A 15,155-nucleotide genomic window follows, 5' to 3' on the forward strand; every position below is an offset into this window, starting at 1 on the left:
TTTGGTTATAAGAAAATTCGTATGTCGGTATCGGTGTATCGTATCTCGATATTATTTAAGGACCGCATCTGCGCCCGTACACTTTGGTAAATAATAAAGCCCGTTTAAACACCATTCGTATGAGTAACGACGAATGAAGCGTAATAAAATGTATTAGAAAACGTATTGGAAATTCAATTTGCGTTTTGAAATGTAAGCAATTTTTTTTTTTTTTTTGTAAGATTATTGATATTTTTGTATCAGTATACTTAGCACAAGTTTGAATCGTCACACTACATACGACGGGTTGCCCGTTTTTCGTTCAAAAAACTACGTTAAATATGTGTGAACGTGTTTAAAGACTTAAGCTAAGCATATTGTATATGATTAACGTTTCGTTATCCTTAGAAAAGTAATGTTTTGAGATTAAAAAAACTATTTAGTGAAAATTCAGGTTTATATATTGGTAATAAATAATTAATCAAAGTGCCATGTAATAAATACAGTTTTGTAACTAGCACAGTTCACAGAAGATCTTTTCCACTAACATTATATAATAATTGCGAACTTAATGTGTATATAATAAGCTGTTCTTCTTTGAGAACAACCAATCATTATTATTATTATTACAGTATTCTCTATACAGAAAATTTATCATTTCCAAGAAGTCATAATCTTTTAACATAAACGTGTATATTAAATTTGGATTCGCGCGGTCACTGCGTATTTGCTTACGGGACGTTTTAGAAATGGGATGGGATCAAGGGAGTAGCATCGGTTATAACGACAAACAGCAAGTCATATTACCACAGCATTAACAAAATTTAGAGATTACAGTCATATAAATATATTTTTTTGTAACAGTTCTTAAATATTACGGATGTCATATTTATTTAATGTAACAAAATATTTAAGTCCAGTGAAAAAATTGTGTATAATTTTCGATTCAAGTAAAGATTAATTTATTTAATTTTAGTCCTGTAACTTTTATTTTAATTTGTTTGAAAATAAAGGAAAAAAATTTAAAATTAGATAAGTGAAATATGAACAAAAATTAACTCTAAATTTTTAAAACAATTTGAAGATAAGAGTAACAATGAAATATGTACCTACTATATAGTTAATTAATTTTCTCTATGATGTATGTAGTTATAAGACCGCTCTAAATATTTCTAAGTCATAGACAGTTACCTGTAAACGCAGGTATTCATGCGGGGCGAATTTCCCGGAATCCGGTGATGATCCCCTGCTTTCAGCGTCACTTAAATGCGTTATCGTTTATATTTAATCCAAATAAATTATAATACTTTAGCTATAAGGTTCAAATTTCATTGTATTTCATTACCAAATTTCGACGTTTATTTTTTTTTTATTGTCATAGTTACTTCGATAAGATTGATCGAGTGAGGTAACACAACCAGATAATCTGACTCCTATAAAAAAATCAATGACTTGTAATATTCGTTGCATTCTAAGCCGAGTTTTTAGATTAAGTAGTTTTGTTAATTTTAGCTTTATCTATTATTATTACTTTAAAATACATGGTTAAACCGATTAGGTCTCATTTAAATAGAGGTTACTGCGATAAACACTGAGGTTTGAAGTACTTAAAAATAATAAAAATGTTCTAGATATTTCTAATAGTACTAAACGTATGAAAAATAACAATAATAATTTGCTCATTACTCCAATATATAAAAATATGACAGAATTAACATTTAACACTCGTTGTTTGTAATATTCAATCCAGAGCTTCAGAGTTACTATAGAAAATACCTTTTTTTTTTAATTTTTAAAGTAACAGGTAACTAGTAGTCGGCTTCATCCCTAAAAGTATTGAAAGGACTGTGTTATCCTAATAGTATTATCCCGTAAGTTGTTTACAAACATAACATAATAAAATAACCGCGTTACAAAAGGATCTAAAACAAAGAATTATCTTTTCTTTATCCTGACTTTCATCTTTCTTGAACTTAGTATTTTGATTAACTGTTAATATTGATTGTTATGTTTAATGTCTCTCAATAATTCTTTATATTATCTATATATACATTCTGCATGGTTTGAGAATTAATTTTGGTATTACTTTTCACTTTTGTGTCCTAAAGATGTCTTTGAATATTTTTTTCTTCAAAAAATCATAGGTTTTTTTTTTAATAAAATTATTCATAAATTGAATTTTTTTTTTGATTTGAATTAATGTTTTTGCTTTAATTATTTTTATGTTAACTATTCGTTGAAATTGAAGTAATCTATATCTGGGCGAAAGGGATTTAAGTGAAAGCTGTCATAATATATGTGCGTATGAAAACAATATATCCTTAACACTAAACATAGCTCCAGGTACATTCCGTGACATTTCATCAATAATCGAAAGTTCCTTAAAATCATCTCGGACGCTCAGCGGGTGTTATGTTAAGTGACATTTGATTTTATACCTTAACATGATGTAAAACGGTTCAAATTTGATAGAAAATCGAACCTGTATATAAATATAGTTAAAGAAATTTACGATTAGTTTGTGTTATTAATGATATTACGATTACATTGCTTTATTTAATGATCAGTACATTCTTTACACAAATTATCACTATTTTATATAATTAGGTAATAACTAAACGATTATAGACGTATTAGTTTCAATAAAAATTAATTTATTATACGAAATCTTTCGTAAATGTGCTCCACATTGTCTTCGAAGCGTAAAATTAAACATGCAGATTTTGATTTCGTGTTCCATAAATAGTTAATATAATCTGTTTCGAGCGTATAACGTAGCGAGAATTAATCTTCCATTGAATTACTTTGTCGAGATAACAAATACCTATAGGGTGGCAGCCTCCAAGCCTCCCTAGTAACATCTCAGACTTGCTCTTAAACGATGTACATTTTTATTAGAATAATATCCATATGAAGTGGTTATTCTTATAATTCTGGTATATGCATACTCTAAAATTATTTTTCAGATTATTGTTGGTGATGTTTGACATGAGAAAAAATTATTAAATCGATTTTAATATTTTTTTTGTCGTATCATTACCTTTACAATATCTAATAAGGTTTGTTGTTTATTGCTTTATATTTTATTTCATTCAATTCAAATTAATTTAATACGTGTGCTGTAATATACTTATTCTATGACTGAAGATTTATTGACATTATCATAAAGGTTTATTGATTAATAAATATTGATATTTTTTCTCACCTTCGATACAAATACAATTAGAATATGTTTGAATAGTAACTTTTTACTGGAAAATATATAAACTAATTCAGACAGATAGTTAAAATTAAAAATTTGTAGGTACTTACATAAAAAAACTATGTGCTTGGTGATTGAGATTTTATGATAATATACATATATTTTTTTTGCAGGATAACAAGCATTTATCGGTGAGGTATGTATTAAATTCAGTTATTTATAGTAAAAATAATATTTATATATATTTTTATATCTTTAATTAAATTAGAACTTATACCTAACTGGTTGAAACTGTTGTTTTTATAGTGTTTTAAAGTAACAAGATTAATGTTTTTTATTATGTCATCGTTTGTTCGTATAGTGAGAGCAACTTTAAGAATACCCCGGATGCCTCCACCCCCGTCTAGCGTTAAAGCCTCGCTGGCGATTAGATAGTAACGTTACACTAACAAACATGTTTATATTCATAGTGAATGTAATAAAAATGATTTAATTTTAAAGTACATATTCTGAAATATTATAATATAATATTATTTAAAATAATTTATTGGAAACGTATACATTCGAGTGGAAGCTTCAATAATGTTTTATATGTTCATGAAGCTATTTAAAATATGTAATATATTGTTAATGTATATAACATTGTCAGTCTGTGACGTAAGATGGACGTCATTAGTTTTAGACCTGGTGACGTCACAGTTGGAGGCACCGCTTATCTCTGGTGGTCGATGTCGTTCTGTGTCACTCTGTGTCGCTCTGTGACGGTCTGTGCCGGATGAGCGTGCTCCGTCTCCGATAGATAACGGTACAATGTATCAAGTCTGGTAAGCCTGGCCTGGTCGCATCGACCGGTGGGCGTGGCCGGACGCCGCCCCGCGGCAGACAGAGAGGAACTAATCTGCCGGATAAAGGATAAACCTAATAACAGCCGCATTGGAGGAGGTTTGAGTTACTGGAACGCCTAGCTCACGCTATTGGTATATCGGATATAGGCGGATTAGGATATGTAAGGATATGTAAAGATATGTAAGGATATGTAAGGAAAAGTATGTGATCCTTCCCCAGGGCCAGCACCGTGTTACTGATTTGACAATTACGTTGACCTACATCACGTATATAGGACACATTGCAGAGCACTGAGAAAGGATATTGTTATTGTATTAAAGTTTGATTACCATTAAGGTTCTGTAATAGAAACAGATATAAAAAGGCGTTCCTGAATTATATTGAGTACCCTTATAATTAAAATATATTCAGATATTTCTATGAGGTCAATATAGACTATGTTTGTTTTATTAACTAGTAGCGGTAAAGACATTTCACAATTTTACATCACGCAGCGTTTTCTGTCTCCGCTGAAACCAATTAGGTTTATTGTATTAAGAATTCACAAATTAAACCCATGGAAAAATCACGTATACAATCTCATAGCGGCTTTGATGAGGTTGGAAAACTTTATCCCTATGAACCTTATCCCGTTGCGATAAAGCTCACATTCGATAGCCAGAGCGCGACACGTTAATATGCTTAACAAATATGCCACTAAAATAGAAACACAGACGCTAAAAAGATAAAAAGATGTCCGAGTGTTAATTTTTAACAGTTAAAGTAACAACAGCGTTGTATCGTGACTCAATGTTTTTTCGGTAATTTTGTTTGGCCTAACAATATCCGGTGGTTATCTACGACTTAAACGGGACGGAGGAAAAATATTACCACTCCGAGACTATTCTAATTAAAAACATCATTATAATTGGATTAAAATATATTTTTTTAATGTATTATTTTCTGCTAATGATTCAATTCAGAGTATTCCATTTTAATTGATAATTCTTATAGCGTTAAACAATATTACTATTAACAAATTACGTAACTGTAATTACGAGTGTAATATTTTGTTCTCATATCGATGGATTATATTAAATAGTTTTTTCTGTTGAATTTGGTGAGAAAGGAATTTGTTGCGGGTATTCAATGGTTACAGTTTATTTAACTCCAATCAAGGGATGTTCTGATATCGAATTTTTTTGCTCTGGAAGTGATATTCTGTCATAACATGCAGCGTTCACGACATTAAAATATGTCTCCTTTTATATTATAATTTATTTTATTATTATAAAATATTTCTCAATAATATTAATTTTTTGTTAGCTTAAAGATCAAATTATGTCGTAATAGTATTTAATTTCTTTTGATATTGCAACCGATGAGTGAGAAGATTTTATATAAAAAAAATTAAATCTATGTAAATAGCAACTAAAATAATGATCTTGATTGTGATATTTTTAAAATAAGTATACAATTACATTAGATTTAAGAATAAGCACGTCGTTTCACTTCTTTAATATGATTTTTTTTATTATATTATGTTATATTAGATTATGGGACAGTACGTTAGATATGTTCCTTATCAAGTGGACTAGGAGACGAGTTTGACGTCCAAGGTCAAGATCTTATCGCCGAACATTTAAACAAAACTAAGAGCGATTCGTGATAATACACAGTACTAGCTTAGCCCGTGACTTTAACGGTCTGGCTATAAAAATCTAAATTCAAATTAGCCTAACCTAACCTCTCTATTCAGCGATTGGTCAGTGAAAGTCGTCAAAATTGTTACAGCCAAAATTGATCGTAACAAACAGATAGACAGACAAAAATAAAATAAAATATGTCTTTGCCATTTGTCTATCTACGTACAGTGTACAAATCCCTATTCATGTATTATAAATCGTTTGTTCCATAACACAGACAGACATTCATATCATATTTATTTTTATACATAATAAAAAACATACCTCTTAATTTTTTTGCTATACTTGGCATAAGTAATTCAACAGACAATTTTAGCATTAATTCCAATATATTTTCTCAGATATTAACTATGTATTTTGATAAATTATTTATGTTTTAATCAAGTCTCTCGTAATACATATCTGTAATAATTATTATAACTTATAAGGCATATCATTTAACAATGTTTTAGATTTGGTAAGAAAATACTATATTTTCCGTATCTATCGGCTTAACGTTGTACATAAATTTTATTTATTTATTAACTTAAATATACTTATATAAAATTTACGTATCAAGTAACGTAATGGAATTATAATTTAATGTGTGAGTAAATTTTATTATGTATTATTATATAGGTACGTGTATGTTTGTTAAATATTTATTAATTGATATAATTATATTGTTATCTAGTGTCGCCGCTGTATAAGTTGTAAACCGTAGGGATGTTAATTGAATTATCAGAAGACGTCATCAAATAAAAGTCGATATCTGTGAACAAAACAGTTCACAATGAACCAGCCGACCATTGTTTTATCCTCCGAATCGATACAAAGCTGAGTTGCCCTACTTACTTGGACCTCCTGTAACGTATCTTTGAGTAATACTGTCTCTAATATTTAAACTTGAAACGTATAAACAAAAGTCACAGTCTATATAAATATCTTTTCATACAGTATGCTAATAAAATATTGAACAATGAAATAAAAAAATTGCCATATAAAAAGCATCATAACAATTTGTCAAAGACAACAGTTAATATACTAAAAGCTATAGAAATTAAGATAAAATGTCGCCAGCGGAAGGTAATACTGCTTAAACGACCACGTACAAAATTATAGGAAGCCGTGACAATTTTTTTCTCTTCATCGGGCAGAGTCTTAAGGCCGGCGTGATTTATTTAATGAATAAGAATGCTGCTAGCATAGCCCATTTGCTAGGATATTGCAATTAGCTTCCTTTATAGCTTTTTAAATTGCAAAATTTAGGCTTCATTCGCTAAGTCATTAGACAACCAAATTAAAATGTTAACTAATTACAACACAGCGTCTCTTACAATAATAAATTTACAGTGTTTAAGTAGAATTAAATAACTATACGAAGAGACGATAGATCAACGCAATTGTATCGTCCCATACATAATAACATCCGACGTAAATACGTAAAGACGGCTATCACGTAACGTAATCACGTAACAAGATAACGCCTAACACCCTCTCAGAGAACAAATTAAGCATCAGACTAGCAATCTGTGAATTACAAGTGTAAATAATCCGAAGGCCGCCCAACCACCGTGGGCCGGGCTCAGAGGAGAAAAAAAACCTCGTTAAAATATCGGCTTAAAAAAGAAAACTCGCGCTGAAACGGGAGGCTTGCTTGGTATCGGTTTTTCTCTATTCGGGCGTTTCGCTGGGCGGGGCTGAGCGCCAGTAGAGCGCCGCCGGTCGGCTGGAGCGAACGTGTCTCCGCACCCGTCAGGGCCGATGTGTGATTCCGGTATGTTGATGTCGTGAATTGGAACAAAAATGGACTTTCAGAGTGCTATGGAGACCTTCGCCGAGGCATGGGCAGCCGCTAACACGGCCAAGTCTGAAGTACCCAGCGATCTGTCGCAGGTGAGTCCTTTGATGTACTCGTGTTGTTAATTTTTTGAACTTTTGATAACTTTAATTCTTTTCGGACGCATTCCCGTTTGGATAACAATTAATTTGTTAGGAGCAATAGTAGTTTTTATAATAATAATAATATCAATGATATGTAGCCGTTGAAACAGTCAAACCAGTACAGAAGTCTATAAGACATAGCTTGCTTAATTGTTTTACTCGGACAATAAAGTCCTATGTTCAAGTTCATCTTGATAAGCGAAATTTGCATACATATAATGAAACACTTACATACATAATTGATTTATTAATTCAAACAATAGTCTCGATTCCTTCAAGGTCACCCAAAATATAGTTTCGTGTTTTTCAACTGTCACTAATAATAATAGCGTATTATGAAATACATTTTAAAACATTTTAATGACGGCTTTCATTGTCGCAGTTCATTAATAATGATCCTAATTAAGAGATAGCTTTTTGTTTTAAATCATTAAACAGGAAAATATATATATATTATAACATAATTGCTAATAACTGTTTGCTGGTTCATAGTTTAAGTTCATCGCTGAATTATTGTTGAAAAAAATAATAAGATAACAAAACCGATTGTTATTTAATATAAGATGTTTTGTCGGCTATAGATTTATAGTAATTATGTATAGTAGTTTTAATAAATATTTCTTTAATAAGGCTTTAATTATGCATATTATTCGAAAATAACAGTCTAATTGGTCTTTAGATAAGTAGTAGATAGCGGTTATTAATTTCGTTATCTGTGTAAGTCTTAAATATGTTTTAATAATGCAAAATTCTTAGAATTTAAAATTTAAATGGTTACTAGTCTTAGATTTAGGTAATACGTATTTATCGTTTTAAATGTCAAATAAGATCATTGTAGTCCTAATGAAGTATATTAAAATAAATCTTATTTTTATTAAGCAGTTCTTTTTTTTATTAAAAGTAGATACAGAAATATTGTGGAATCCAAGGATTTAATATAAGAGACTTATTTTATGTATAAATCGATATTTTTATGAACAGCCTATTTATTTATCGCGTCATGTTACAATTGAAAAAATAATTGAAAATTGAAAAAAGAAGTCTGATACTTTCACAATTTTAAGAACTGAAATTATATTCTTCTTTTAAACTTTAGATTCTAAGCGGCCAGTACTGCAGACACTATGTTTAATATTTTGCTTTCACAGATAAAAAAAGGGGCTATCTATTTAATAATATACCTCTGTTGGAAAATAACCGAAGTTTTTGAAATTAAACTAAAGTTTATCAATAGAATATATAATAAAAATAAAACATAATAATAATTTCACAAAAAATATTATTCATGCCAGAATCAGAATTAGCGTTTAAGTAAAAAAAAAATAAGGAAAAACTTTTTATCGAATCGAAATGCAAATACGGAATTTTATTTATTAATATAAATTGTTTATTATAAAATAACGTATGTAAATAAAAACTACGTTCTTGTCTACATACTAAACAGTTCATTCATAGTTATTTATATCGATAATACATATATAATATATATATGTATCCCCTTCTATATTTTTGTATGTTAATACGTATTACTATGGGTTGAATAAATTTATTCACATATAGTTCGCAACTAAAAAACTTGTTATGCGATTATCCGATTTGTAAATTTTATAAATTAATTTTACAACATTATTGTGAAATAAAAAATAAAAAAATATTAAAAAAAAGTGTACATATCATCTTAACAGCTATAAAAATACTATTTCATCAAAGTAATTAACATTACAAAAGTTTCTATATCCATTTCGAATGTTCAATATGTAACTATAATATATAAAATGAGATAAAGTAATTACTATGAAATAAATTTAATATTTTTATTATAAAAGCGGTTGTTTTGTGCCGTGAAATGAATTAGGTATACAAATTATACGCCACTAGCAGCGGATGCTTCGTGTTATTTGCTTGCAAAACCGATCAACTTTTTTTCATACACATTGTTTGATATCTCGATTCTGTCCACTCATTCTTGCGACATGAATTGTTTTTATGACAAATTGAATCCATGAATTATTATCGTTTTTTTTTTTTAAATATATATATTTTTTTATTGAACTTTAATGACACTTTTATTAAAATTGCGTTGTCCTGGAAGCGATAATGTTAAGACGGGCAAGGATTTTACCTACTCGTATAATTGATATTTAAAATGTAATATTATGTTTCCTATCATTATTGCAGCTAATAATAAACTCATCTGAATAAATCCTCTTTGGATATATTTTTTTCTATTTTTAATCTTCATCTTATTCTCTGTGTCATTGCAGTTTTTTTTTTATGTTAAGCTAATTGTAATAGAGTAATCAGTATACCATTTCTGCCGATCAGCCGATAATGGTGTTTATAAATATTCACCACCGCGTTAATCCATTATCGCAGATTATTGTTCGGAGCGATAACTTTGTATTACCTATTACTGATAGTGTTCGAGGTTAGAACGAAATTCACTTATATTTTACCTTTACATGTATGTAAGTGTTGTAAAAAAATAAGGGTACGGACTATAAAACCGTTTTAAAAAAAGTCCGAAAAACTTTTTGGTTATTGTTTAATTGTACTATTTCAAGTAAATAGTGATAGGAATAGTGCAAGTTACACAAATACACCATCTTTGCCGGAACCTTACTTTTAGAGAACCGTTACGAAAGATAACTTTGAAACGACAAAAAACTCAACAAATTACATCCAGGTACATAGAAAGTGGGCGCGTGCCAAACTTCTGTCACAAAAACTTCGGTTTATAGTTGATAAATTCATGCAATTACACACGTACGCCGCGTGAGATACCGCATGGTTCAATTTGCCTTGGTTCCGCATACGCCTCAGATCTAATTACGAAGCACACGCCTCAGCTTCCTTTGTCATAATATAATCGATCTATATTTGACGCGGATCATTTTTTCACGGTTTTCAAGTGAAGTATTATATTTTTTGCTCCTCAATATAAACTCTTGGTCTTTTTGTTACCGAGTTTGAGTTAAGATACGATTTTTGGAAACTGGCCATCGTTAAAATATTAATATGAAGAATTCGTTGATGCAAAAATTTTATATAATACCAGTGATAAGTTGTCTGTGACATGTGACGTCTCATGTTCTGTCAGAATTGTGGAGATTTTTTCGGTGGATTCAGTGAGTGGGCAAGGTGCGCTTACACCGCCTGAGCTGCCGCTAATGGGCTCCACCTCTCGGATAAAGCGGCGACACCGTTACCTTTCTCAAATCACGTACACTATTGTAATATCCAATCGCCTGGAAATGAGATTGCGGCTAACAAGTTATTTACATTGACGTTTTAATATGTTCACTGAGAAAAAAACTATTTAAAAAGTAATTATAAATTTGTGTCTGTAATAGCCACTGTACGCGCCGGCACGCAGCCTTTGTGACGAAGCTAAACCCCCGAGATTAATTTTGGCAGCACAATAAACAGTTCATAGTCACAATACATGCTTCAATAAGTATAGCTTACGATATCGGTTTGTCAATTTTAAGGTTACGAAAGAACGCGTTTCGTTGCCAGCTGATGTGATAGGATCTTTATTACGTGTTTTTTTTTTTGAGGAAAATGATTAATAAGGGTTTGCGCGGATGAATAGTTATTGGCGAAAAGATGTGAGGTCTGTGACCGAGTCGGTGTGAGGCCGCAGGGGGAGGGTAGAGGAGGAAAGCCGAGAGGCTGCATTGAACGAGCGTATCCAAAAACTAACCATAATTTACGGACTACTTGCAGAACCGCTGACGACACGCGCGGAACTTTTTTACATTATCATGATCCTGTTACAGAGTAAAATTTCTCACGAACATCAGAAGCACATCTTATGGGGAATTGAACGATAATGACGTACGAAAATTAGTAGCAGTCGGGACTTTTTTGGGAATAAAGTAAATTGGACTTGGAATCGTCGATTTGAGGAAATGACCATATCTATGTATATAGGTGGATAAATATTAAAGCAATCTCTAGAGTGAAAAGATGGGAAGTTCAAAAAAATGTTATACTCTCAAAATTGGAGATTTGGTAGCCCAAGGCTTTGCGCAGGGTTGCACATAAAATTATTATGGAGATCATTATTGTTCTACATCAGAGATAAAGATATCGCGTTTTCACGTTGATGATAAAAATGCCTGTTTTTTTTTTAAGATATTGATTAGTTTTAAATATGTTGTTAAGTTTTACAATATTCACTAACAGATTCCCACAAATTACGTAAAGATAAAAAGATTTGAAAAACGATGCATTTGTCTGATAGGATCTAAGATATGAAAGAAAACCGCTGTCAATTTTGTCCATTATCAAAATATACCTCACAATAAATAGTATTTTAAGTTATTAGTAAGATTCACTTGAAGTACATTCACTCTGCCTGAAACAAAGCTTAGGGTGCATGCAAACGGAATGCGATCATTGTAGCACGTTGACGTGAGAGGATCCACTTTGCTGTAGGCAGTCATGATACTGTTCTTATTTTATAATAACTGAGAACATGTTATATGAATATATAGCATCGCACATTAAAACGATCGATTCCCCGCTATGACAACGTATAATCGCGTGTAATCGTCCGGCTTCCCCTTAACCTAAAAATAAAATATGTAACGCGTCTTAATATATTCATCAAATGTACATGTGTGAATATAAACAGCAAAAATTGCCTTTCTCCGTGGAAAGGCGACGTGCAATCTAGCGATTACGTGCCTGTTTTTGCCCCCCTCATTATGCAGATTCTGGCGAAAAAGGAATAAATTTAATAACATGCGTTCGTGCGCATGCGTTATCGAACGCACTTGCTTCTGATAATCTGCGCGCGCGCCGTCCGCAATTACAGTGGGGTAGGGGGGAGATACGGGGCGAAGGGGAGGGAAGGAGGGGGGCCTACGTTGAACACCGTGCGGTGAACCAAAAGCCAATTCGATTTTTAATTTACCTTTCGCAACTTCTATTTTGCAATTTTGTCCACTTAAACAGTTATTACTTAATCCATATTATAATGTTCCGTTATCTATTAAAACTTATTTGTTGTTTAGAAATAAGAAATATGCCACAGATCTAATTGAAATTGCACATTTTCGATCTACATGTTGCTTAAGTTTTTATTATGAAAAGTTTCATGCTTCATATTTCGTTTTAGGTTTGTAAATAACTTTGTGAATAAAATAATAAAAAGACGATATCTTATCATAACCTTATTTCCTTACAAAATGTACATATTAATAGGGATCGCTCTATATGAACCCACTAAATAAAGAAGGAATCATGGAGATAAATTTATCAGACTGTAAGCATTAATCATTAATAGTTAATCAGATGTAAGCATACCTAATTTAGGACTTCCCCAATCGGATTACTCAACAACCATTCAAATACTTAGTTCCCTTCCGATAAGTTGTTCCCGTCTGTGAGCTGCATGTCTCAGCCTTGCGGTACCATAATAAGGATAATCTTCACACCTGAGGAGTGCAATTAATAATGGACGGGCTTACGTTCTCAAGGTCTAAGCAAATACTGTTAAGATTATCAGGAGGGTGGTGGAATTGTACATTCGTAGTTTGAGGTCTCCTTCTTACAATAAGGGCTGTGACAGAGTAATAAGATGATGGTTATTCAATATGAGAAAACCCAATACAGTTGTGTGTATTTCACAACCCTGTGACATGCATCAATACAAAACAAGGTTCCTTCATCCTATTTCAAACATACCTATCTCTAATTGGAAGATATTTTGAAACGATAATTGCTTTTCTTACGATATCCACGTGCATTTTTACAAAAGAATGCCGTGTATTCGAAGATATCGTTGGCATGTTGGCTTGTTTATTTGATTGGTTTTGTGAACTAAATCTGGGAGACAAACGTGTGAGGTGCATTGGCACGCGGGCGCAGGGGTGTGGATCAGGCTGGTCAAAAACTGGCCCCCGCATCTTAGCCTTGAATGGCTTAGGGCTTCGGTCACGAGTAAATAGCTGACGTGGCCCGCGGCCAGCCGCGCCCTGCATACATAATGTGTGTGCACCAGAACTCTGACGCTGTGGAGTCGAATGTGCAACAATATTAGTACACCACATACATGTATTACGTACAGTGCACACTACTCATATGTAGGCGTCTTTTTGATTAAAATTAAACACACAACACGACTTAAACATTTTATTAAAATATGTAGTTGGTAGGTATTAAAGTAAATATCAGCCGCGTTATTAGATAAGTTCTAGTATTATTCCACTGTTGTATTACTAATACATATATAATTATTTCTCACTTCTTCTTCAGGTACTTATAATTTATGCCGTATAAAATTAGCAATTATACCTGTGAATTCGCCTCCACGGTAGGCTGTGTGCCAGTAATGGAGTATTTCGTATTTGTTTCATTTTTATTTTTTGTCGGTTCGATTACTCGAACGCGATCTCCTCACCATTCTCCGCGAAATTCGGGAGCGTCTGAGCCGTCCAGCCTTTAGATATTAATTATTGATTGACGATAAAGTATCCGTAAATATCGTATACCAGGTATCATAAAACTGGGGCTATATGGAAAGAATAAATTGTCTTAAATTAGGTAAAACGTCGTAAAAACATGGAATAAACACACTAATGATATGTTTTATAAGACATGATATCGTTAAATATCGCTAAACTTTGAGTATAATTTCAAAATAATTGATAAAGATCTTGAAAAGACATAAAAGCTCCTATATAGGGTTGTTAATTGCTAAAAATCGGCTCTAACAATCGTCCGTCAGCTGTCGCGACTGTACTAGTGTTGTTCGCCCAACTGTTTAATCCACGTTAAGCGTCCCGTACCAAGTATAAATGACATATACAACATATATATGCGCATAACAAAACTATATTATTTACAATACTTTGACTGTTACCACGTATAGTATTGGGTATGTCAAAATGAATAGTATTTTGCTAATGAATAATAAAATTTAATTAGATGCGATCATTACCTATAGAACCACGTGTGGATATTAGTGTTAATTTATATTTGATTTCGTATTAGGATTCACAGGCCGACTAATTTGCGTACCGCAATAACTATTCGAGCATTATTATGAGCGGGATATAGCTGGACTAGACTTAATTAATGATATTTTATTCGTTAGTCGGCCGTGAGTACATAACATTATATGTATGAAGTAAGTAAGTAAAGCCTGTGATTTTTTTATTAAATACCCTCCAGTGAATATCCAGCTTTGTTAATTCTTTTCGTTTATAGTAGCGGGAGCCGGAGTGAGTATTGTGTCTAAAACAAAAGACCCCAGAGCACCACTCTAGCTTAATTTTTGAGTGCGAGTTAGTATTTGAATTGGTTTTAATCGTGGGATAAACAATGGGGTCCGCCGCCACGCCTTGCGTTAAAATACTTGTTGAATTTGTATTGTGCTATTTATTAAAATAACAATACGGACTTTAGGTTAAATTATTTTAATTCCTATAGCATTTATTATTAATAATAATCATTCGTCTCGATTTCTCATTGCAGTGTAACCAGACAGGTTTTCTTTTGGATATATG

The 15,155-nt window shown here is 31.8% G+C and overlaps 1 protein-coding gene across 2 annotated transcripts in view; it reads left to right on the forward strand.

Annotated features, from left to right (window-relative positions):
* The first annotated feature begins 7,408 nt into the window (after positions 1-7,408).
* LOC116778878 (homeobox protein dve-1) overlaps positions 7,409-15,155 on the forward strand; it is a 47,937-nt gene continuing 40,190 nt past the window's right edge. For both annotated transcript variants that reach the window (XM_061529856.1, XM_061529857.1), the window contains exon 1: positions 7,409-7,587. In XM_061529856.1, coding sequence (XP_061385840.1) covers positions 7,498-7,587 — 90 coding nt within the window. In that variant the 5' untranslated portion in view covers positions 7,409-7,497. The remainder of the gene's footprint in view (positions 7,588-15,155) is intronic.

Source organism: Danaus plexippus, chromosome 6, assembly GCF_018135715.1.
Source record: "Danaus plexippus chromosome 6, MEX_DaPlex, whole genome shotgun sequence".
NCBI lineage: Eukaryota > Metazoa > Arthropoda > Insecta > Lepidoptera > Nymphalidae > Danaus > Danaus plexippus.